Here is a 25,560-nt window from a genome sequence, read left to right on the forward strand (position 1 = left end):
CCTACCCTATTCTCATTCTCTCTCACTCTCTAAAATAACCTAAAATTTAAAAATTAAAAAATAAAATAAAATAAAATTTAAAAGTGGAGTGGGGGTGGGGGACACCTGGGTGGCTCAGTCAGTTAAGCATCCGACTCGGTTTCAGCTCAGGTCATGATCTCAAGGTTCTAAGAGTGAGCCCCATGTCAGGCTCCACCCACAGTGCAGAGTCTGCCTGGGATTGTCTCTCTCCCTCTGCCCCCCGCTCACTCGCTATAAATAAATAAATAAATAAATAAATAAATAAATAAATAAATAAATAATCTAAAAAATAAAATAAAAGTGGAGTGGGACAGGAAATAAAAACTGAAAAAGATGTTTGGTCAAAAGAAATAATTCTAATGTATGTTCATCCTAGAGTTAGCACTAATTCAGTTCAATTCCCTACATTCCTTTTAGCTAAGAGTAACTTCAAAATGACATTAAGAATGGTTATCCACAATTAAATATTTTTTAAGTTTGTTTTTTTTTTTTTAAGATACATAGTTTCTTTAAGGTCCTAACACACAGAATTTAGGGCTGGGAAAGACTTCAAGCTTTTAGAGATTTTAAATGTTGTGGGATTTAAAAGCAATAATCACGGTTTTTATTTTGATAATTTTTCTCTGAAAAAGTGTTGAAAAATAGTTTTTCTAAAGAACAGAAAAATACATACTTTGATATTTAGTGAAGGCACAGTGCTGCAGGAACTAGTACTGCTCTGCATGAAATCTGTGTCAGTTTGTCTTAAGGTCCTAGTCTCCTCTGCTCCATTCTCCCTTAGAGGAATGTCTATTTTTCCAGTTTTTTCCAAATCTGCAGCCATTTCTTCAGGAGCACTCATCTCTTCTGATATGCATTTCTCCAAGGAAATGTCTCCTCCACCTTCTTTTGATTCCACCTCTGTTTCTTCAATAGCAGTGGTCTTTCCTGACACCTTTTCCATCAGGGAAAGGTCTCTTTCTCCAGTCTGTTTCGAATCGATCTCCCTTTCCCCTATGACACTGATCCCCACTAGTACCTTTTCCCTCAGGGAAGTTCCTTTTTCAATCTCTTTCCAATCTGTCTCCATTTCACCTTGAGTCTTGACCTGTGGGGCCTTTCCATCTGTGTCTATTTCTTTTCTTTCAGTTTCTTCCAAATGTGTCTCTTTCTCCTCGGTGGTATCAACCATCTCTGGTACATTTTCCCTTACAGAAACCTTGCTTCCAGTTTCTTCTAAACCTGTTTCTATTTCATCTATAGTGCTGACCTCCGGGGCATTTTCCTGTAGGGATATTTCTCTTCTTCCAGTTTCTTCCCAATCTGTCACTCTTTCCTCAGTGACATCAGACACCTCTGATACAGTGTCCCTTGGGGAAACCTCTCTTCCAGTGTCTTCCAAATTTATCACTGTTTCCTCAGTGACATCAGACACCTCGGATACAGTGTCCCCTGGGGAAACCTCTCTTCCAGTTTCTTTCAAATCTGTCTCCATTTCCACAGTGTTGTCCATCATTTCTGGTATCTTCTCTCTGGGAGGGTTGTCTCTTTCAGTTTCTTTTAAATATGACTCCATTTCCTTAGTAGTATTAGCCTCCATTGATATCCTCTCGCTTGGTAAGGTTTCTTCAACTCTCGTAATTTCTCTCAAAGGTGCTGTGAATTGCCCAGATGCAACAATCTCCTCTGACACCTCTTCCTTTGAGAAAATTTCTCTTCTTCTAGCTCCTCTTCCTATATTTGGCTTTGGTTTCTGAAATCGAGTCTTTAGAACTGGGACTTTATTATCCTCTTGAATACTATATATATATATTAAAAAAAAACACACATACAATCAAATTTTAAACCATACTGCCAGCTGAAGAAAGGATGGCTGAGAAAATACTACTGAAAGACCAGGAATTCTCAAATAAAAAAGTAAAAAATAGATTAAGAAAGCCTCAGGCATCTCTGAGTAAAACCTAAAAATTAAAGGAGAAGGGAAAAAAAAAAACCATGTTTTGAAATTATAAATTTTTAAAATAAATATATCTTCTCATACAGAGACGTGTATAAAGAGAAATCTACCAAAAAGGTCAATTAGAGTAATAGTCAACTGGCTCTGAACAGTCTCTAATTGTCACCCACACAATCCTTCCCAAATACTGGCTAAGAGTCTCCAGGCCTCTGCATTGGAGCTAAACCAACTTGTGTCTACTATTCCTACCTCTTGGCCCCTCTCATGTCTTATCCAGACATATGTCTTGCCATAAGAGTTAAGCAACACATTTATATGGCCAGATTTGACCAGCATCTCAAACAGCCAGACTGAAGTATGATCTGAACAAGAAAGTATAAGAAAGACCAGACTTTAAATGTAAAGATTGATAAAATACTAGTAATAGTTGAAACTACATAGTAGTGCACAGGAGTCCACTATTCTGTTCTCACTACTTTTGTGTACATTGACTATTTCCAAAGGAAAAACATTTTCCAAAGTATAGCAATAATTCCATCAATTTTGTTTGGTATCCTCCAGAGGGGAAATAACAAATATAAGGAGCGACATGTGGCTAGGAGAGGTATGGGTTTCTACATATGGGTTTTACATAAAATTTATGTGAACCTTAAATAAAGGCCATATGTGGATCAATCTAATCCCAAAGAAACAAATGTAAGAAAATAAGTTGCATTTCTCATATGGACATAGATATTTAATCTAATATGCATGTTAATTCAGGTCTAATTTATGATGAGTAAATCAACTCATCAAATCACCAATAACTGAGAAATTAACATGAAAGCTGTAACATAAATTGTCCTGAAAAGTGAAATTATATTTGTGAATATTATGTCATTTGATACACAAATATCAACCTGATTTGCTTTTTAAAAATTGATTAAATATTTCTAAAACTTTATATAAAATTCAAAGATTACATAACCAGTAAGATGATGCTTACCTTACACATTCATTAACATTCATTTGAAATAAATTATCTTCCTTCTCAGACTGTAAAGTGATGTCTTCAAAGCCAGCATTTTTACATGACTGATCTTCTACTTGTTCAGGACTCTTAACAACAAACATATTTTTAAGGTTTCACAATGAAATACCCATTTATAAAAAACTGCATTGAAAATATTGTCCAATTTTAGTACAAGGAAAATGGTGAACATTTCAAAATTATAAAATGATATTCAAAGAACACTTCTTAATGTTAAGTATCTTTAAAAATTTTACAAGCTACACCTTCTACCTTATCTCAAAGCCCCCATTCTTTTCCTCTTAATCAGAAAGCAAGTTACAGTGCTTCAGTCTTGTCTATTAGAATTATTCCCAGGGGTCTGTCCTCTGATTAGTATCATTACAGCATAGACCTTGAGAATTATAACAAAAGAAATTCAAATCAAACTATGATCTGAACTCTTACCCTTATCACAAAAACTAGTTATTACGTAAATAACCTAAATTCATCATCTTTGTTCCTGGAATTCTATTTAACATGTTACTCTGTTTAAGCCAGAGCTAAAATTCACATATCTAGCTATATTTTCAAAAAGGAAGCATAATTCAACCATCTAAATGATAGGGAGGTGTAGGCAAGTCAAACATGAGGTAATAAGATCAAAGCAGATCTCCATTATGTAAATGCTCAAAATCCAGACTGCTGAGAGTTAAATGGCTTTACAAGTAGCAGAGCTGCTGGCTCTGAGATTTTGGTTTTAAATTTAATATATAATGTACACAATTGTACAGTATTGCTGTTTAAAGAAGGGGGTAAAAGAAGGCTTAAGTACTTGTTTAACAAATAAATTGGCCAGAATCAGAGTACTTACATCTCTAGCAATACAGGATTCACTTTCATTCTTTTTTGCGTTGGCCTCAATTTTTTCCTGTGATGCAAGAATTTCTTTTCTTTCAGCAGCTTTACCTACATTTGGCTTTGGCCTTTGCAATCGGCCCCTCATTAGTCGTGCTGGTCTAAGAGCCTTTGTTTGATCATCTTCCTGCAGACCAATTTTTTGACTCAAACTAGAACTACAAAAGAATAGAATTATGGTTATTCTGAAGTCACATGTTTGCTTTCAGTATTCCCTTCTCCAAGGTATGAATAAGTAAACCATTTGGAATATAAAAAAAATTACAAGTGTCCTCAAAAACATCCTCTTAGATAACTCCTGTTTCTATACTTTAACACTTTGGGACAGATATAATCCTAGAACCCTAACTATAAAAATCATTTCATCACAAAACTGGACAAATCTACACTTGACAGACAATACCATTCTCCACTAAAAATACTAGTTTGTAATGTACACCTCCGGGGCACTAGACAAAGATTATGGCATAAATGTACAGTCCAGAATCCAATGGTTCAAATTCATATTAGAATAAGACCTACTCTGAATCTGAATTCCCAGTTAAATATTCCCTTTTGAAACCTCCTGCTATAAATAAAACTATCCAGAAACATGTATCTTAACTATTAATTAATCTAACAAGATTATGTTAAAATCCTGTTAATAAGTTGAAGAAGAAATTTAACTGCGAACCCAATGGATCCATACGATAATTTATTTCTCCAGTAGCATAAAGAGCACTACTGAAATTTTTCAACACACCTACAGTTAAAAGAAGACTTAAATACACTAAATGGAAATAAAATTCAGATATTATCCAGTAGAGAACTTGTTACAGTCATTCTTAAAAGCTACTACTTTTATTCTACTTCCTAAATACTCACTTAGATACAGTCTCAGCTTCTGGGTTCTCTCTCTCTGTATTCTCCATTCCAGAAACGTCCAATGTATTCACTTTATCCTTTTCCATCATATGATTCTGTAATTCAATTTTTTACATTTTATTGACTTAAAAAAGTCTAAACTTTGTAATAAATGGAAATTAAAACAATGACATTTCATTTTTTGTTCTTCTAATTATAAGAGTTTTATAAATCATCGACTGTGAACATTATAAAACATATAATCCCATCTATTATTGACAGGAATAAAAACTGGTATATCCTTTCTGGAAAGCCTTTTGCCAATATGAAATAGAGAGCCTAAAAAACATTCATACTTAGGGTGCCTAAGTGGCTCAGTTGGTTGAGCATCTGCCTTCAGCTGGGGTCATGATCTCGGGGTCCTGGGATCAAGCCCCATGTCTGGCTCCCCACTCAGAGGAGAGTATCCCTTCTCCCTCTCCCCCTCCCCCCACCGCTTGTGCTCTCTCTCTCTCTCCCTTCCCCCTCTCAAATAAATAAAATCTATTAAAAAAATATTCATACTCTAATACCATTTCTAAGACTCTATTCTAAGTAAATATTTAGACAAAGTAAAAGATGTTCACTAGAACATTATATAAAATGCCAAACACTGTGAACACACAAAATATCCAATAATGAGTAAATGGTTAAATTCAGTTATATCCACTGACAGAATATTATGAAGTCACTAAGATGATGTTTTCAAGGATATTTAATAACATGGAAAAATATTTATGAAATGTTAAGAACTAAAGAAGGATACAAAATTGAATTAATACTACTAAATTTTTTAAGTAAAAACCTGGAAGGATACATACTAAAAGGTTAGTTGCAGCTGGAAAATGAAATCACAGATAATTTTCAACTTAATTTTTACAATAATCTGTAGTTTCCGAATTTTCTCGATTTTTACATTATTATAATAAATATGATTGTATTATAAAAAGCATAATAAAAAAGACATTTCACATATGAGGGAAAAAAAGCTAACATTTTAAAATGTATTTTAGCAAAAATAAAAAACTTATAACAATACAATGCCAGCAGAGATATACAGAAACAGGAACATACATTTAATGCCTATACCAGTGTAAATAAATTCTTTTTTTTTAACTGTCATTGACAATGCATAACAAAGTCAAGAAATATTTAAAATACTTTGACCCATTAATCACACCTCCTCTGGAAATTTATCCTCTGCTTTTTTCCTTAAGAAAGTGCTATTTACAAAATCATTTGCTTTTATTTATGAGAGTTTAAAAAACGGAAACAATTTAAATGTCTACATTAGAAAAATGCTTAGGTAAATTAATATGTTAACCTGATGTAGCTATTAAAAAGATTAACCCCAAGAAAAGGTTAATGAGAAGTTTCAGAGAAAAAAGTTTTGAATCTTATGTATGTTATGATTAAAAACTACAGAAATGTTTACATACATAAAAAGAAAGACAAAGATTATGAAGAACAGGAATATGTCCGTGTTTGGGGAAAGGGCTGTGGATACAATTTGATGGAAACCTGGTTAAAAATATTTTGAATAAAAAATTTATGTAAGTAGGGGCACCTCGGTGGTCAGTCAATTAAACGTCTGCCTTCGGCTCTGGTCATGATCCCAGGGTCCTGGGATCAAGCCCTGCGTGGGGGGGATTCCCTGCTTGGTGGGGAGCCTGCTTCTCCCCCACCTCTGCCGCTCTCCTGCTTATGCTCTCACTCTCTCTCAGATAAATAAAATCTTTTAAAAAAATTTTTTTTAATTTCTAAAAATTTATATAAGTAAACAAGAGATTTGTCGCTACCGAGTATGTTTCAAACGATACGCCCTAGGTTCTTAAATGCATAAATAGGACACAAGACACTTTTACTATTCATGTGTAAGTTCTTGTATCTTTGTTTTAGTATCAGTTATATTACCATGTAATTACAAACTAAACAATTTATTCCCAACTATCTAGGGAAAATTTAATTTTATTTTCCATGAAGTGTCTTCTTACTCCATACCTTTTCAGCTGAAGTTTCTGCATGTAAACTCTTGCTCTCTGCATCTGTTTTACCTTGTGAAAGAACAGATTTCTTCCCAACTGCCCTTGATAGATTGGGTTTAGGTCTATGTAGTTGTCTTCTTCCAATCAGTTTAACATTTCCTGACTGATCAGTTTCCCTAAAAAATGAACATTTTTTATTTTTTACTTTTTTAATGAACATTATTTAAATCACACCAACATGGAAGCATAGTCAAATAAAATTCTGAAAAATTCTTTAAAAATCCACTCAGAAGCAGAAAGGTTAGCAAAGAAAACTGAAAAACAAGAGCCATGACAAGGTAACTAACTTATTCTACCAGATGCTAAAAACAAACTATTTAGCATCAATAATTAAAACAATGGTACTGATAGGTGACTCAACAGATAAATGAAACACAAAAGAAAACTTAGAAGATGACTTCAAAACACATGGAAGTAGTATATAAAAAAAGGCAGCATTTCAAAACAGTGAGGATGAAGTACGGAAAAATGTATTGCTACAAATAATATCAAACCAATGATGATGGGAAAACTAATTAACACTGGGAACTAAAATAAAATTAGCTCCACTCCTTGCACTGTACTCAGAATATGTTCCAATGGATCAGAGTTAAATAAAGGCATACAGTAAACGTGGATGAATTTTTTCATAACCTTGAGTTGGGGTAAGCCTTCATAAAGTTTAACTAAAAATTCAAGAGCCATAAAAGAAAAAAAAATTTGAGAAATTTGACTACATAAAAATCAAAAACTTCTACATGACTAAGTCCAACGTCAAACGACCAACCAAGAAAGCATGTTTTGCAAATCACAGAACAAGGCTAACCTCCCTAAAACAAAAAGAGCTTCTACAAACAGTAGCATCAAAAACTCATTTTAGGGGGCGCCTGGGTGGCACAGCAGTTAAGCGTCTGCCTTCGGCTCAGGGCGTGATCCCGGCGTTATGGGATCGAGCCCCACATCAGGCTCTTCTGCTATGAGCCTGCTTCTTCCTCTCCCACTCCCCCTGCTTGTGTTCCCTCTCTCGCTGGCTGTCTCTATCTCTGTCAAATAAATAAATAAAATCTTTAAAAAAAAAAAAAAAAAAACTCATTTTAGGGGAGCCTGGGTGGCACAGCGGTTAAGCCTCTGCCTTCAGTTCAGGGCGTGATCCCAGCATTATGGGATCGAGCCCCACATCAGGCTCCTCCGCTATAAGCCTGCTTCTTCCTCTCCCACTCCCCCTGCTTGTGTTCCCTCTCTCGCTGGCTGTCTCTCTCTCTGTCGAATAAATAAATAAAATCTTTAAAAAAAAAAATCATTTTAAAAATGGACAAAGAGGGGCACCTGGGTGGCTCAGTCGTTAAGCGTCTGCCTTCGGCTCAGGGCGTGATCCCAGCGTTCTGGGATCCAGCCCCACATCAGGCTCCTCCGCTGGGAGCCTGCCTCTTCCTCTCCCACTCCCCCTGCCTGTGCTCCCTCTCTCACTGGCTGTCTCTCTGTCCGTCAAATTAAAAAAAAAAAAAATGGACAAAGAATATGAACTTAGAAAAAAACAAAATTAAATAGGCTTTAAAAAAAATACAAATTAAGGGGGAGGGAGGGAGATGCGCACACATGTGCAAGCAAGCCCAAATCTAACGGTAGGAATCAGAGAATCTAAGGGGAATTACATACAAATGCTCGTTGTTCTATGCTTTGACTTTTCCTTAGGTTGAGAAAATTTTAAAATAAAAACCTCATTAAAAACAAAGCATGGGATGGAGATGGTATACAGAGGTATTATTTTTTAATCTATCAAGACCAGCATAAACCCTATTTTGATAAACACCATCTTCTGTTAAGGGAGACATTTGTTACAATGTTGGTGGGAATATAAACTAGTATAACTCTTACGAAGAACACTTTGGAAATATCTCTCAAAATTCTAAATGTGTACATGTGTACACACACACATATATAATTGCAGCAAGCAATTCCACTCTTAGTTACCTTACAGACACACAGATGACTTCTGAACAACACAAGTTTAAGCTGTGTAATTCCACTTATACACAGATTTTTCTCGGTACAGTACAGTACCAGAAATGTATTTTCTCATAGAAATGTATTTTCTCATTCTTATGATTTTGTTAAAGCATTTTGCTTCTCTAGCTTACTTTGATTCTAAGATTACAGTATATAATACATGTAACATACAAAATATATGTTAATCAACCAATTATGTCATCAGGCTTTCAGTCAACAGTAGACTATTAGTAGTTAAGTTTCAGACGAGTCTAATTTATTTGTGGATTTGCAACTGCAAAGGAGTCAGCATCCCTAACCACTGTGTTGTTAAGGGTCCACCGTACTTACATACAAGTTAAAGGACAGAGGTTTAAGATTTTAAGCACTGTTTAAAAAACACAACCTATATAGCCATCAGTTGGGCTTTGATAACATAAACTCTAATCCATCTACAACATGCCAGGACACTATGAAGTGCTCGCTTCAGCAGCTCGTATACACCAGAACACTATGCAGTTATTAAAAAATAATAAGGAAGATCTTTAGGCAAAGATATCAAAATATAAAACCAAAAAGCTGCAAAATGGTGTCTATGTGTGTGTATATCGTTTGTGTGTGTATACACACACAATCATTAGGATTTTAAGAAGAGTGAAAAATTATAAAGAACATACATTTGTATTAGCTTTAAAGTACTTTTTTTTTAAATCTCTGAAAGAAAATCAGAAATAAATTATACAGGTTACTTAGAGTGAATGTGGACATGGGAGGAGGGATATTTCACTCTGTATCTTTTTTTATACTTCTAGATGTTTGAGCCACAAGACCATATTGCCTATTCCAAAGCCTAAATTTTCATTAAAAAAAAAAAAAGTTTCATTCTTACTGTAACTGTGCTTTACTGAAAATAAGTAAGAATTCATAAACTAAATAGCCTTTAAGCCTACATGAGGAGTTTAGGAGGGCCCCAAAAAGGAAGTCTGAATTTCTGAGCTATTATCTCTTCAAAGGCAGATTCTTATAGTGCTTTTATTCTGTTTTTAGTGCAAATATTAATCAGTAACTGCACACTAGAAAACATAATAATTTCTTTGAAGTCATCAATATCAAAAATCTACTACATTGAAAAATGACTCAAACCAAGTAAAAGCTGTATCTAACAGCAAATGTTTAGGCTTCCCAATTATTTTAGAATTTCAGCATAAGTCACCACTGTGCATAAAATTCCTATCATGGTTATATATTAGATATTAGAGAATCTTACTGTAATGAAATATAAAGTGATAAGCCTTTACGTCACAATCAGACCATAGTACAATTATATATTAAATGGTGTACCGTCCTTTTCTTACCCTAAATAAAACAACATTATCATTTCTTAAATAAGAAATTATCACAATTTTTAAAATAAATTTTAAAATCATACCATGTAAAATACTTACAATGATTTATTTTTTAGGTCAACACTGTTTTCTTCTGTACAACTACTTTCAACATTATTCCCCTCACACAGTGAGCTAATTCCAGCTTCTGATAAAGGCAACTCTGAAGGGCTTGATTCTGAAGCTTCAGTTGCTAATGACGTGGCATCTTGTTGACCACTAAGCAAGTGAAAACAATTCAGGAGGAAAAGAATTCTTAGTTATACACGTTTTATAATAACTACTTAAAATATTTCTTTAATATATGAAACCAGTTGGGAAAATGATACTTCACATTTTGGAATTATCAATATAAATATTTTGGCTTTTCTATGATCCTTCTTGTCTCATGTTGTTGAAAACTGTACCTTCTGGGGCACCTGGTCGCTTGGTCAGTTAAGCATCCAACTCTTTTGATTTCAGCTCAGGTTATGATCTCAGCATGGTGAAATCAAGCCCCAAGTTGGGGTCCATAATGAGTGTGGAGCCTGCTTAAGATTTTTTTTTTTTAAGATATTATTTATTTGTCAAAGAGAGAGAGCACAAGCAGGGAGCAGCAGGCAGAGGGAGAAGCAGACTCCCCACTGAGCAAGGAGCCTGATGAGGGACTCGATCCCAGGATCATGACCTGAGCTGAAGGCAGCCGCTTAGCCACTTAACCAACTGAGCCCCCGAGGCGTCCCTAAGATTCTTAACTATAGGGAACACTCTGAGGGTTGCTGGAGGGAAGGTGAAAGGGGGATGGGGTAATAGGGTAATGAGCATTAAGTAGGTAAGGTAATGAGTACTTGATGTAATGAGCACTGGGTGTTATATGCAAGTGACAGATCACTAAATGCTACTCCTGAAACTAATAATATACTATATGTTAACTAACGTGAATTTAAATAAAATCTTTAAAAAAAAAAAAAGATGCCTTCCACAAAGAAAAAAAATTCTCCCCCCCCCCGCCCGCTCCTCTTCCCCCTACTCACACACACTCCCTCTCTCTCAAAAACAAACAAAAAAACTGTACCTACAGAGAAAGTGGTAGCCACAAATTAACAGGCATGGGATACCACTAGAGAAATCAAAATGAAAAATTTTAATTATATGGGGTTGACAAATCAAATCTATGTGTAAAATCAGAGCAATATTTAGGAATAATCTCTCATTAAAATCTTATACAGGCAGGCCCTGCTCTGCACGGTAGCCTGTTAACGGAAAGTTTTATAAATCCGAGGACAGAGTGCCAATATGCATAAGCTGCAGTTAGCACTGTATGCCAAGAGAAGACTGCCATATCATGAAATAGTCCAACTAATAGTAATATAAATGATGGCCATGTACTAACTGGCACCCAGATTCAACACATATGACATTTAGCTAGACTTTTTTTTTTTCCCCTTATTTTTTCTACTGAGTGTTTGTCTTTTCCCAATTAATCAATAAGAGCTCTCTCTATATTATTTTTTGGTTAGATATTAAACATAAAACCTCCCCAAATAGGAGCTTGCCTTTCACTTTCTTTATAAAACCTTTTATCAAAAGAAATAGTTAAGTTTACTGTAGTCAAATTCATCAATTTTATCTTTCAAAGTTTTGCTTCTTACATCTTAAGAAATCCTTGACATCACAAAGGTATGTCCAAACACCTTCTTCTAAAAGTTTTAAAGATTTGCTCTACACATGTAGCCTTTAATCTTTTTTTAAGATTTAATTTACTTATCTGTCAGAGAGAGAGAGAGGGCGCGTGCACAAGCAGGGGAGTGGCAGGCAGAGGGAGAAGCAGACTCCCTGCTGGGCAGGGAGCCCAATATGGGACTCTGACCCACGCCAAAGGCAGCCACTTAACCGACTGAGCCACCCAGGCGTCCCTGTAGCCTTTACTCTAACAGAAATTTAGCACACAAGGTGAAATAAGGATCTAATGCTATCTAATATTAGATAGATCTAACCACCTAATGAATAGCTCATTCAATCTTCACCCACTAATTTCTAATGCTACCTTTGCCGTTTATCAGATTCCTAAATTTTCCCCCTAGGCTTTATATTCAGTTCTACTGAGTCAATTTGTCCTTGTGCCAGTAACACACTACTTTAAGTATTGATATATTTCCTCCCCAGAAATGTTGTTTTTCAAATTGTCTTTACCACTTATGACCATTTGCTCTTGTGTAATTAATAATTTTAGAATCAGCTCACTGTTTTACAAAACCAGTAAGGATCTTAACAGTCATTACAGGGTTGTTTTTTCCCTAAAAAGAGTCATGGTATCTTTTATGTGTAGTTTATGAAATTAGTTGTATCTCTAAAGTTACAATTTAAATGTCCATCACCTAGCAAATGAAGGACCCAAGGTCCATGCGCTCAGCTTCAAAGAAACTATCTTCCAAATTATAGGAATATGCTAGCACAAACAGACAAGAGGGACAGTATCAAACTAAAAAGCTTCGGCATAGCAAAGGAAACAACAAGGTCAGAAGACAACCTATAGAATGGGAGAAAATATTTGTAAACCATATATCTAACACAAGCTTAATATCCAAAATATAAAAGGAATCCCTATAATTCAATTAAAATAACCTAATTAAAAAATATGAACGGGAAATGAATAGACATGTCTCCAAAGAAGACATACAAAGGGCCAGTAAGTGTATGTAAAGATCCTCAATATCACTAATCAGGGAAATGCAAATCAAAACCACAATGAAGTATCATCTCATGTATGTCTGAATGACCATTTTCAAAACACAAACAAAGAAAACAGAAAATAACAAGTGTTGGTGAGCATATGGAAAACTGGTATCTTTGTGCACATCCTGATGGGAAGGTAAAACACCACAGTCACTGTGAAGAACAGTGGAGAGGCACCTCAAAAAACGAAAAATAGAGGGGTGCCCGGCCAGCTCATTCAGTAGAGCATGTGACTCTTGATCTCAGGATTGTGAGTTTGAGCCCCACATTGGGGGTAGATTACCTAAAAAAAATAAAAGGTCAAAAAAAAATTAATAATAAAACTATCATTTGATTCAGCAATCCCTCTTCTGAGTATTTATAAGAAATGGAAACAGGATCTCAAAGAGATATCTGCATTCCAATGTTTATTACAGCAATATTTAAAATAGCCGAGAGATGGAAACAGCCTAAATGTTCACTGAGAGATGAATGAATAAAGAAAATGTGATATATGCACACAATGGAATATTATTTAGCCATACAAAGAAGGAACTACTGTCAAATGCTGCAACACAGATGAAACCTGAAAACATTATGCTAGGTGAAATAAGCCAGGCAGGGGCGCCTGGGTGGCTCAGTTGGTTAAGCATCCCGCTCCTGATTTTGGCTCAGGTCATGATCTCAGGGTTGTGAGATCAAGAGCCTTGTGTTGGGCTCCATGCTGAGAGTAGAGCCTGCTTAGGATTCTCTCTCCCTCTCTCTCTCTGCCCCTATGCTGCCCCCCCACCCTCGTGCTTGCTCTCTCCCCACCAAAAAAAGAAAAAAAAGAAACCCATGGAAACACTAACCACAAGACAGCTGTAGCAAAGTAAGCATCAGAACAAAAAGCAATATCAGAGTGATACACACAAATGATAAAAGGGTGAGTTCACCAAGACACAACAATTCTAGATATTTCTGCACCTAAAAAGAGCTTCAAAAGACACGAAGAGAAACAAATAGAACTGAAAAGAGTAACGGCAAGTTCACAATTACAGCTGGAGACTTCACACTCCCCTCTCAGTAACTGGTAGAAGATATAAACCAAGACAGTAAAGGTATAGAAAAATACCTTGATAAAAGGATAGGGTCGGTTCTTTGCTCAGCTTTTTCACTGGAGGATAAATCCACAATGTCATCCATGTTTTGGATGCAAGAAAGCTGTTCCTTATTGGCTTCATCTTCATTTATCTCAGGCCTTAAAGACTGACCTTTATCTATGAATACAAAATGCATGTTATTCTAAAAAATGAAAACATCTACTTTTTAAAGCACAAAGGAATTTACATAAAACAGTGTTTTTCCTACAAATCATTAATCCATTCCACATTCAAGTTCCTGTATGCAAGGCAGAGATCTTAAATTTAGAACATGAATGAAAAGTTAATCAACTTACAACTGTGTAAGCTGTAACTGTGTTTTGGGGATCAGCCCAAATTTCCTGGGTAATTTGTAGCATTCTCCTTTTATCTTGCTTAAATTTTAAATGGTTAAATTAACTTGTTCTATAGTTAAGAAGCTACAAGTGGACTCGCCTATTCTGCTCCTTCAAAAGAATCATAATTAATAACACAGTAAGAGCTATCACTTATTTAGTACTTACTAAGCCCACCAAATGTATTATCTCATTTAGTATTGAAAACAGTCCTATTAAAAGGGGGTAAACCCATTATAGAGAAAAAGAACCTGAATTCAAGATCTTAGGTGACTTACCTAAGGTCATAATTAGCAAACAAAAAAGCTGGAATCGAAACCAAGGTCTGTTTGTTCCAAAGTTCAACTTCTTAATTACTGAACTATTCTGCTTTTATGTAATATCTTTAATAGAAAACCACAAATGAGTATAATAATGTGATACCTATAAATTATACTATGCTACTACCAAGACTCATTTATTAAAATATTGGTAAAACTGAACTACATAAAATTTAAATTCTATAGAAAGGTTTTTCTGGTTTGCTACTATCTTCTTCTCTATTTACTTGGTTATCTACTTTAAGTAATCTACATATGAATTGTTAAGAGACTAAAAATGCCGGAATCTCTTAGTCCTCACTCCCTAGCAAATCCTGAGTGTCAAAAAGCCTTCATTCTAAGGGAGCTATAAAAAAATAGAAAGGAAGGAAGGAAGCAGGGAAGGAAGGAAGGCACGCAGACAGATGGGAAGAAAACTTATTCCAGTAGCTCTCTTATAAATATTAAATAACTTATTGTGGATTCAAAGGTGCTTTGTAGAGGTAGAACAAGAACACCTGTGATTAATTAAGAGACACAAGCAATATACAGTTAACTATATACATTGTTATGACTTCTAATCATTGTTTGGTTTTAAGTAAAAAAAGATCAAGACCTGAGAGCAAGACCTGAGCTGAAATCAAGAGTTGGATACTTAACCCAATGAGCTACCCAGGCGGCCCAGAAACATACTTTAGAGAAAAATCTCTCCAGTTAACGCTGGTTTCTTTACTCCTCAACAATAAACTTCTCTCCTTTAAATTAATAACAAAAGGATTTGGGACACCTGGTGGCTCAGTCGATTAAGCATCTGCCTTCAGCTCAGGTCATGATCCCAGAGTCCTGGGATCCAGTCCCACACCGGGCTCCCTGCTTAGTGGGGAGCCTGCTTCTCCCTCTGCCTGCCACTCCCCCTACCCGTGCTCGCTCTCTCTCTCTCTTTCTGACAAATAAATAAACTTTTAAAAAAATTAAAATTAAAAAACTAAAAACAAAAGGATTTAACACAGTAACATGAATACAGAATACAAACCTTAAGCATTACTAGTTGCTAAGACTCAGAAGTATTGAAATTACACATCATACTATAGTACGCATTTTCTCAAGTAATACAGGGACTATTAATACATTTAAGAAACTTACTTTTGTATTTTTCTCCTTGAGAATGACCTAACTGAACAGTGCCATTTCCTGAAAGATTTTCTATTTCCTGTTTACCAACTTCATCCTGATTCTTTCTTCTTTTTTTCTTTTGATTTAGCTCTGGTTCTAGTGCAATCTGTTCTGAATCCTGTCCCGTTAAAGTCTGAGACTGTTGTTCTTCTTCAACTATCTGAGCATCCTTTTGAGATGGTTCTGTGTCTGAAATTTTGGTGCTTGGAGACACATCTGGATCATCGTTTCCTCCTTCACTGGCAACTTTTTTCACTTTGAAAATAAAAGATATTGTTATAAATATATAAACAGCCTGGAGAAAAATTCTTAAAGATGGAGAAGATTAATACTCAAGGGTATCTGGGCAAAACTTTGAAGACACCCTAACACGTCCAACTGGGAATGACAAAAGAAGTTACAATACACTTATGCTATAAAAATCCACACAACAAATAACGAGGTAGGCTTATTATAAGTAGTAATATAAAAGATTTCAAAAAATAGTGTTGCACAAAAAACTCAAGTTGCAGAAGAACATATATAGTATGATCTCATTTTTATTAAGCAAAAACAATTACATATCCTCTAAGACACACATACACTTGAACAGAAGAGTTTACTAATAGTTATCCCCAGAAAATCTGGACAATTTGATTTGAGGGCAGGGTACGAAAGAGAATTCAACAAATATATTTTCTGCATCATGTTTTTCAATCAACAATCTTCCTAACAAATATTTTTAAACAATTTCTACTGCCCTTTTTATGAAGGCACATTCATAGTTAACTGTATCAAAAGATGAAAACAATAAATTAAGTTTAAAAAAACCAAACAAGAGAGATCACCATGGAGACATCAACCAAAAACAAACTTAACTTCACAACCATGGTCGATTCTCAAAAAATATCTAATCTGAAAAAAATAATAAAATTCAATGTAATTTACTTCTGTTCAAAAAAAAGTCATAACAAGATTTTAAAACTGAGAAGACAACACTGGATTCTCTATCAGAATAATAAACAGTAATTTTTAAATTCAGAGACTTGTAATAATATATCTGAAAAGTTCTCACACTAAGTAAGATACAATGACTTATTTATGCTTTCACCTGTAACATAATTACATCATGTTAATGTATCTATTTTAATCTCCAAGGGCCATGTATAGTAAAAGAAATGACTAAATAATGAACTAATTTTGTAGTTATCAATACTATGTTTAAAATGATACAGACATCATGCTCCAGAAAAAGAAATGTTGGATTGCTCTGTGCAAAAGAGAGTTAATGTAGCAGGACTCACTGCTATTCCTTCAAAGGCCTGCTTAAACGGTTGGCCTTTGGGCTGTTTCTGGAAACTTGGGCTTGGGGACAGCCTGACAAAAGTGGCCTAATGTTTGTACAAACAAGAAAAACTATTTTCGTTTTGGGAGTTCCAAATTCTGATATTTGCCAGGCAAAGGGTGTCTACATGACCAGCTTCCAATAAAAACCTTGGACACTTGAGTCCTAACAAGCTTTGCTGGTAGACAACTTGTTACGAATCTCATCATGATTTGTTGCTACAAGAATGAAGCACATCCTATGTGACTCTAGGGGAGAGGACTCTAAGCTTACACCTAAATTCCCCTCAACTTGGAGCTACATGTCTTTCCCTCTGCTGATTTTGTTCTGTATCCTTTCACTGTAACAAATCTCAGCTGTTTGTACAACCATAGGCTGGATCATGTCAGTCTCCCAGCCAATTATCAAACGTAGCAGTCATGTTGCAGACCGCCAAGGCAGGCTCTTACCACCCTAGGCTCGAGTCCTGCCTCTGCCACTACTAAAACTGTGACACCTTAGGAAAAAGGAACAACATCTCCAGAACTGTTTCCTAGTGACTAAAACAAACGGAAAGGGTCTGGGATGTGGACTACCTAACATACAAAGTTTCCTATAGTTCCATGATTCTTTAAACTACTGGAATAGAGCTAAACATTGTCCTCCCAGATCAGAATTCAAATAATTAAGAAAATACCTGCCTAAAAATACAAATACGTACATGTAAACAAGTTTCTACCCAGTACAAGTCAACATTAACCCTCAGAAATAAACTATGCTCAAACAATACAATTCAGTCATAAGCAAAAGTATCAGAGTTCCATTTTTTTAAATATTAGAACTTTGTGCCAGGTTTTACAAAGGAAAATGATTATAAGTAACCAAACATGATGCCCCCAAATTCCAATGCTCTTTTATTAGCTACAACTACACTCTAAATGCAAGAAAGATGTCAAATAGCCCAGCCATGTCAATTATAAAATTTACAAGGAAGTACTATTTTGGGCGAGATAACCAAAAGACTGGAGAAAAATCAATTCTCCCCAATTGGGTGCCCTGATGATCTCAACTACCTGAACTACACAGGAATGCTCGAAGACTTGAGGGACAACTTTCCAAGTCTACCATTATTATGTAAATAGAACACACTTTCTTTTACTTTACCTTTTACATTTTTCCGTGGTTTAGAGGATTTCTTCTCCTTTAAACTCTGACTTTTAACAGATTTTTGTTTTCTTTTCTCTTCTTCAGCAAGAACTTTCTGAAGCAAATGAGCAAAAAAATCGAAGTCAAAAGGGCGCTTTTCCTCTGTTTAAAAAAAAAAGAAAAAGAACCTTCAAGTTTTTATTTTAAAAAAAGAAAGAATTGGAGAATGAATAACCAACTCTAGTCACTGTAGTAGTCAGACAAAGGAAATCCAAGCAATAAAAACGAATAAGCCACGTTAGTTTAAAAAAATATAAAGGGAACTATGTACTGAAATAAGCAATATTACTGAAGAATCTCAAAAGTGCTCACTAAAAGAAGGCAGACATAAAAGAGTACATACTGTATGATGCCATGAATAAGAAGTTCTAGAGTAAGCTAAACTAACCTATGATGATGCAAATGAAAACAGCAGATGCCCTGCGTCAAGACAGCTGTTGAAACTGACTAGAAAGGGACACAAGGGGCCTTTCTGGAGTAATGAAAATGTTCCATACCTTGTTTTGGGTGGTGGTTACACAGGTAGACTCTTTGTCAAAACTCAAACTATAAATTGCACTGAAAGTAAATTATGAATCAACTTTAAGAAAAGACTAAATGACTAATTCCTCAAAAGCCTCTCCACCACATGTCCTCTCTTCATCACAACCCTTTCACTATTTACTCTTCCAAGTATCAGTAAAGAAGGAAGTAAATGAATTTTGATCAGGACCACTCTCACTAAATATCCAACAACATCATTACATCAGAAAGAGCCATGAACAAGGTGCCTTGCAGGCTCAGTCAGCAGACTGAGTCATGGGACTCTTGATCTCAGGGTCTTGAGTTCAAGCCCCATGTTGAGTGTGGAGCCTCCCTTAAAAAAGAAAAAGAAAGACAAAAAGAAAGACCCAAACAAACCAGAAACAAATCTATTAAAGGAGTCAAATCCTTGCCTAACATCTACATCTAACAATACAGTGAATGTAGAAAAAATTATGCTCTACATACATAAGCCTCAAGATTGGTTTAATTACAAGATGATTACAACATGGCCTCAGAAAAAGAGGTATATAGAGGCGCATGGGTGGCTCAATCAGTTAACAGCCTGCCTTTGGCTCAGGTCACGATCCCAGGGTCCGGGATCAAGCCCCTTATTGGGCTCCTTGCTCAGCAGGGAGCCGGCTTCTCCCTCTCCCTCTGCTACTCTCCCTGCTTGTGTTCTCTTGCTCTGTCAAGTAAATAAATAAAATCTTTAAAAAAAAAAAAAAGAAAAGAAAAGAAAAAGAGGTATATACCGTAACAAAAATAAATTAGCCTCAAGAAACCAAGCCCAAACCTGGGATTCCTGAAGGCCCTGTTTATTGTGGACCCAGCCTTTTTCTGTTCTGACCATCCACAACAATGTTTCTGAAAAATACATCATTAAAATCATTCTCAGAGGATGGGGCACCGGGCTGGCTCAGTCGGTAGAGCATGCAACTCTTAATCTTGGGGTTGTGAGTTCAAGCCCCATGCTGGACCTAGAGATCACTTAAATAAATAAACCTAAAAAAAAAAAAAATCCTCAGAGGAATTGAAAATAGAAGTTATACAAGAAAAAAAATTGAGGTTTTAATTTTTTTTTAATTTTCCACTACAAAGCACTAAAATCAATGAATTTAACAGTTTCCTATTATAATGGTTTTAACAATGGCTCCACACCCCCATAAAAACTTTACGGATCTATAGATTCTTTTCTGATTATAATGCACTGAATGTAATACACAGTTTCAGGACCACCTCTCCAAAATGGAGAAGGCTGAGGACTAAAACAATCTAGATCTTCCGGGAGCCATTCCTGGAAGTCGTGTCCCTAAAGACCCAGTACAACATTGGATGTAGAGTCCAGTCATCTACCTTAGTGCCTACTCATAAAATAAACATACATGCTATACACATCAGTCCTCCCTTGAGGTTTTGTTCTGAGATTAGCACTACAGCAAATGGACCCTGAATACCATCATTTATCATGAAACACTGATAACTGTCTTCCAGACAAAAAATATAGGTACTACTTTATTTTTTAAAAATAGTTATCAAATCTTTGTCTGTCTTTTATTTATTTATTTTTTTTAGTAATCTCTACACCCAACGTGGTGCTCTAATTCATGATCCCGAGATCAAGAGTCTCAAGCTCTTTTGACTGAGCTAGCCAGGCACTCCTATAGGTACTATTTTAAACAATGAATTCAATATTGTTTTTCTGTAGAGATCCCTTGATGTTTTCCTCTGGACTCAAAAAGAAAAAAATGTTAATTTCAATGAAGCTATTACTTAAAAGCTGAAAAATATATATCATTCCTTCAAATCAGGTATAAATTCAAATGCCTGACCACTCAATCTACACATCCACTCTTCGCTACCTCTTTTTTCTTCTTCTTAGAAATTACTTATTTTCTGCAATTGACCATGCTTACTGACTTCATCCTTTCCCCCATTCAGACTTACGGCTCTAAAAACAAGCTTCTCATCTGCCCTGTTCACCATTATATCCTCAATGCCTAGAAAATTAACTAACACACAGGAGGTGTTCAGTATTGTTAACTGAATGACCACAAGAAGGAATCATCTACAGTATAGTTCTTCCAGAAATAACTTCTTCTTGAATACAGTTCCTACAAAATAAAAAACATTTAGAAATGGTGTCTTCAGGGGGCGCCTGGGTGGCTCAGTCAGTTCAGTGCTGATTTTGGCTCAGGTCACGATCTCTGGGTTCTGGGATGGAGCCCTACATCAGGCACTCAGCAGGGAGTTGGCATGAGATTCTCTCGCTCTCCCTCCCTCTCGGCCCCTCCCCCACATAAGATCTCCCCATCTCTCTCTAAAATAAATAAAGAAATCTTTAAAAAAAAAATTGGTGTCTTCATTTCCTCTATAACTTCTGGAACTTAGAGCTCTGCTTACTTGCTTCTTGATGTTTTAGCTGATCCCTTGCCTACAGATCTGTTATCAGCTCCCAGACCTGCACTGCTAAAGAGAAAAATCTCCAGTCTCATTCTTCCTATGACAATAAAGAGACAAATCTAAAACACAATGGAACTAAACACAAAAGATTGGTCATTTTTTAAGATCTCGAAGTGATATGTTGTAAAAGAGGTCTTAATACTTACGAAAGGCTTTGTCTATTCTCCATCCATTTGTTTTCTCTTCACGTTTAAATTTATTCTGTTAATAAAAGAAAAAAAAACCTATAGTAATTTTCTCCCATTAAAAATGTGAAGATTAGGGGCACCTGGGTGGCTCAGTTGGTTGTGTCTGCCTTCGGCTCCAGTCATGATCCCAGGGTCCTGGGATCAAGCCCCACATCTGGTTCCCTGCTCAGCAGGAAGCCTGCTTCTCCCTCTCTCTCTGCCCACCCCCCAATCATGTTCTCTCTCTCTGTTGAATAAATAAATAAAAATCTTTAAAAAAAAATGTGAAGATTACAGGGGTGCTTCAGTGGCTCATCGGTTAGGCAGTGGACTCTTGATTTCAGCTCAGTTCATTATCTCAGGACGGTGAGATGGAGCCCTGGTCAGGCTTCGCACTGGGCATGAAACCTCCTTGAGATTCTCTCTCTCTCACATTCCCTCTGCCCCTCCCCCTCGCTCACACATGCGTTTTTGTCTCTCTCTCTCAAAAAAATAAAAATCTGGGGCACCTGTGTGGCTCAGTCAGTTAAGCATCTGCCTTTGGCTCAGGTCATGATCCCAGGGTCCTGGGATCGAGCCCCGCATTGGGCTCCCTGATGAGCAGGGAGCCTGCTGCTCCCCATGCTTGTGTTCTCTCTCTCTCTCTCTCTCTCAAGTAAATAAAATCTTTAAAAAAAAAAAAAAAGAATATCTGAAAAGAGTATCAAAAAAAAGTGAAGATTACATCTAAAAAAATAAGCATTAAAATTCTTATAACAACGAATGATTCTATAGGCAAGCAACTTAAACCTTGAGCCTTTTAATAATAGGGATGAAGAGGGGCACCTGGGTGGCTCAGATGGTTGGACATCTGCCTTCGGCTCAGGTCATGATCTCCAGGTCCTGGGATCGAGCCCCATGTTGGGCTCCCAGCTCAGCGGGAAGTCTGCTTCTCCCTCTGCCTCTCCCCCTGCTTGTGCTCTGTCTCTCTCTCTCTCTCTCTCTCAAATGAATAAATAAAAAAGTCTTTAAAAAAAAATAACAATAGGGATGAAGATTTATAATGAGCTCCCTGAACCTCCTTGTAATCAACAGCATAATTCAGCAATGGAAGCTAAGTTTACAGAGAATACAAAAAAATAAAGTCAATTAGCCTGGTAACAGATCAAACTGGAATCAATTAAGCTAACCAGTATGAGCTTTTTAAAAACTAACACATTCACATCAAGTTAAACATCTTATGCTGTTATTCTAATGTTTTTTATGACATGGAGAAGAGACTGTAAAGAAACAACTAAGCAAATTTTTGAGTCAGGCGAAGTTTATCTTTAGAGCCTTCTTTATACTAAGGCACATTTCTTGATCTTCTGAGCACCAAAGAGCACATCATTCTCAGCTGCACTCCAGATCACCTTCATTAAGATGCAGATGGTTAAAGTTTAAGGTTCCATCCGAAAGTCATTATGAAGTCTGGAGTATAAGCCTGTGTTTGAGAATCTCAAAAAATGCATACACATCCTGGAGGAGCAAATAATCACTAATCTCTCCGTTCTATAGATCAGTAGTCTAAAAGCTTTTATTGAAAATACAAAAATCAAACTTTTTACTGGAAAAAAAAATAGAGAAAATCACACAAAACTAAGCAGCACTTCATGGCCCCTTCTTCCCTCTGAAAAAACCTAACCACTAACCAGACTTTAAAAGAACTCACTTTCTTGCCTTTCCCTACTGTTTATCATTCAACGAACATCTTTAAACTTAGTTAACCTTGCCCATTTTTTAAAAACGTCATAGAACATCTTTTTATCTACAGGTTACTCTTCTTTTCCAATCTTTATTTTCTTCATAAAATGTATTACCAAGTAACACAGAACTTTTCAAAGATCATCATTCTCCTATAAAAATCATATTATTCTTCAAACGTCTCCTCAAAAGTTAGCTCCATAAAAGCAACAGGCTATCACCATTAAACTAAACATCCTAAAAGAAATTCCAATAGGCTTTAGGCATTATTCAATTTTAAAACAATACTACACCATCTTTTACCTAAATGGGAATACAACTGAGAACAATTTAAAACATTCCTTAAAATGTATTGTTATTTCACTGAATTTATAGGCAGGAACTATTCAAACTAAATTCCATGGTTGTAAAATAAATCCCATTATATCCACCTCTAATGCTGATAAAGTAACTGGTTACAGGCTTACTCAACACATCCAACCACACCAAAAATAACTTTACCACTTAACGAAATAAATGAATCAACTATTTCCAAACACTGGACAATAGCAAGAGCAAAACTACAACCTGACATATCCGGAGAGAATGGAAACACTTAAGATGTGCCAGTGTTCACCCTGGCTCTCTGACTGGGCTACGTTTCGTAAACAATAAAAAGGAAATAAAGGCCAAAGACAGCAGAGCTTTCACTGGGCTAAGGAGGTAGAGAATCTTTGGGGGTTCTAGAGAAAAGACAGCTATTTAAAAGGGGAGCCTCACAAGCCTAGTAGAAGCATCCCATTGGTCCTTATTCTACATTTGGGTTCCACATGCCCAAAGCATGAGGCCTAGTAGAGAACAACTCCTCCAGGAATGAGAGCAGAAGAAAGATATTAGCGGTCACATAACACAGTGAGGTGACAGAATTCTAGCCCACACAAATGGAAAGTTAACACCCAAACAGACACCAGAAAAGCCACCTGTTATAGGTAAGAACCACAGTCTTAGAGCAGCCTTTCTCAACTGGGGTTCTAGCAGGAGAATTAAGCCCTAATGCCCTAAAGCATCCACTATATGTAATGAATTACTTTCTCTCCTGTACATCTAGAAAGGTACTACTATGGAGGTCCCTGGAGAACACAGAAAACAGTACTTCAAATTTTTTTCTACGATTCAGATGAGAAACTCAGAAGAAGGACCAGTCTAGATTTGCCTTATTAAAGCCTAAAACCAAGCCTAGACAGGAAAAAGGAGAGTTGGGAGGACATTACCTACCATTTAGAATAAATCTTTAACACTCTTTAAAGGAAAAAAACAAACATAATCTAGACATTATCAAACGTGCCATCCACAATGTCTAGTACTCAAAAAAAACTCTGTAAGACATGAAAAAGATACAAAAATGTGATACACAAGGAAATAAAAGGAGACTCAACAGAAATAAATCAGCATGATATAGATGGTGAAATTAGTAGACAAGAAAGTGAAAGCACCTGTTACAAATATGTTCAATGATTTAACAGCAAATATAGAATGAACAGATAGGGAAATCGCAGCAGAAGAAAGGAAACTAAGAAAAATAACCAACTGGTAATTACAGAATGAAAAATATAACGTGAGAAATGAAGCATTCACTGAATGGGCCTATCTGCAGATTGAAGCAAGAGGAAAACAGGGTCAACTTGTGAACACAGTAATGGAAACTAACCAATACAAAAAAAAAAAAAAACAGAAAAAAACAAACAAAGCTTTAGTAACCTGAAGTGCATTATGCATACTAACACACATAAGTGGAGTCCCAGAGAGAGAGAACAAAGTGGAAAAATTACTGAAAAGACACTATCCCTGGGCAAATCATAATCATACTGCTGAACACCAGAGTTAAAGAAAAAGATCTCGAAAACAGCCATAGAAAAACAATTTATCACATACAGGGGAAGAATAACATAAATGACTGACTCTTCATCAGAAATACTAGAAGCCAATGGACAACAGAATGACAATTTTAAAACACTTCAAGGAAAAACTGTCAAACCACCTGCATATCAAGCAAAAATATCATGCAGAAGTGGAGCTGAAATAGAGACCTTCAGAAAAATCAAAATTGAGAGAATTTTTCAACAGACCTGCCATTCAGACCTACAAAAAGAAATGAAAAGCATCAAAATTGGTGGCTAAATATTAAATGTGGCTACGTATTAAAACTAGTTTCTTTTTTCTGCTCAATTTCCTTTAAAGATAAAAGACTTTAAACCAAAATAAGCTGGACATAAAAGTGGCTTATGTAGACGTGAAATACAGAATAGCACAAAAGATGAAAGGTAAATGGAATATACTTTTAAGAGTTTATTACTTGTGGAGTATGAATTGTAAAGAGTAAAATGGTACAATGGAGAAAATAAAAAATAATACTAA

At 35.9% G+C, this 25,560-nt stretch overlaps 1 protein-coding gene across 2 annotated transcripts in view; it reads right to left on the reverse strand.

The window, feature by feature from the left end:
* BDP1 (BDP1 general transcription factor IIIB subunit) overlaps positions 1-25,560 on the reverse strand; it is an 81,332-nt gene that overhangs the window by 42,122 nt on the left and 13,650 nt on the right. For both annotated transcript variants that reach the window (XM_045809789.2, XM_045809787.2), the window contains exons 8-17: positions 21,424-21,478; positions 18,251-18,394; positions 15,754-16,038; positions 13,949-14,093; positions 10,201-10,359; positions 6,747-6,906; positions 4,728-4,822; positions 3,820-4,021; positions 2,943-3,055; positions 695-1,799 (exon numbers count right to left, since the gene is read on the reverse strand). In XM_045809789.2, coding sequence (XP_045665745.2) covers positions 695-1,799; positions 2,943-3,055; positions 3,820-4,021; positions 4,728-4,822; positions 6,747-6,906; positions 10,201-10,359; positions 13,949-14,093; positions 15,754-16,038; positions 18,251-18,394; positions 21,424-21,478 — 2,463 coding nt within the window. The remainder of the gene's footprint in view (positions 1-694; positions 1,800-2,942; positions 3,056-3,819; positions 4,022-4,727; positions 4,823-6,746; positions 6,907-10,200; positions 10,360-13,948; positions 14,094-15,753; positions 16,039-18,250; positions 18,395-21,423; positions 21,479-25,560) is intronic.

The sequence above is a fragment of the Ursus americanus genome, chromosome 5, assembly GCF_024610735.1.
Source record: "Ursus americanus isolate L20-20 chromosome 5, mUrsAme1.1.p, whole genome shotgun sequence".
Lineage (NCBI taxonomy): Eukaryota > Metazoa > Chordata > Mammalia > Carnivora > Ursidae > Ursus > Ursus americanus.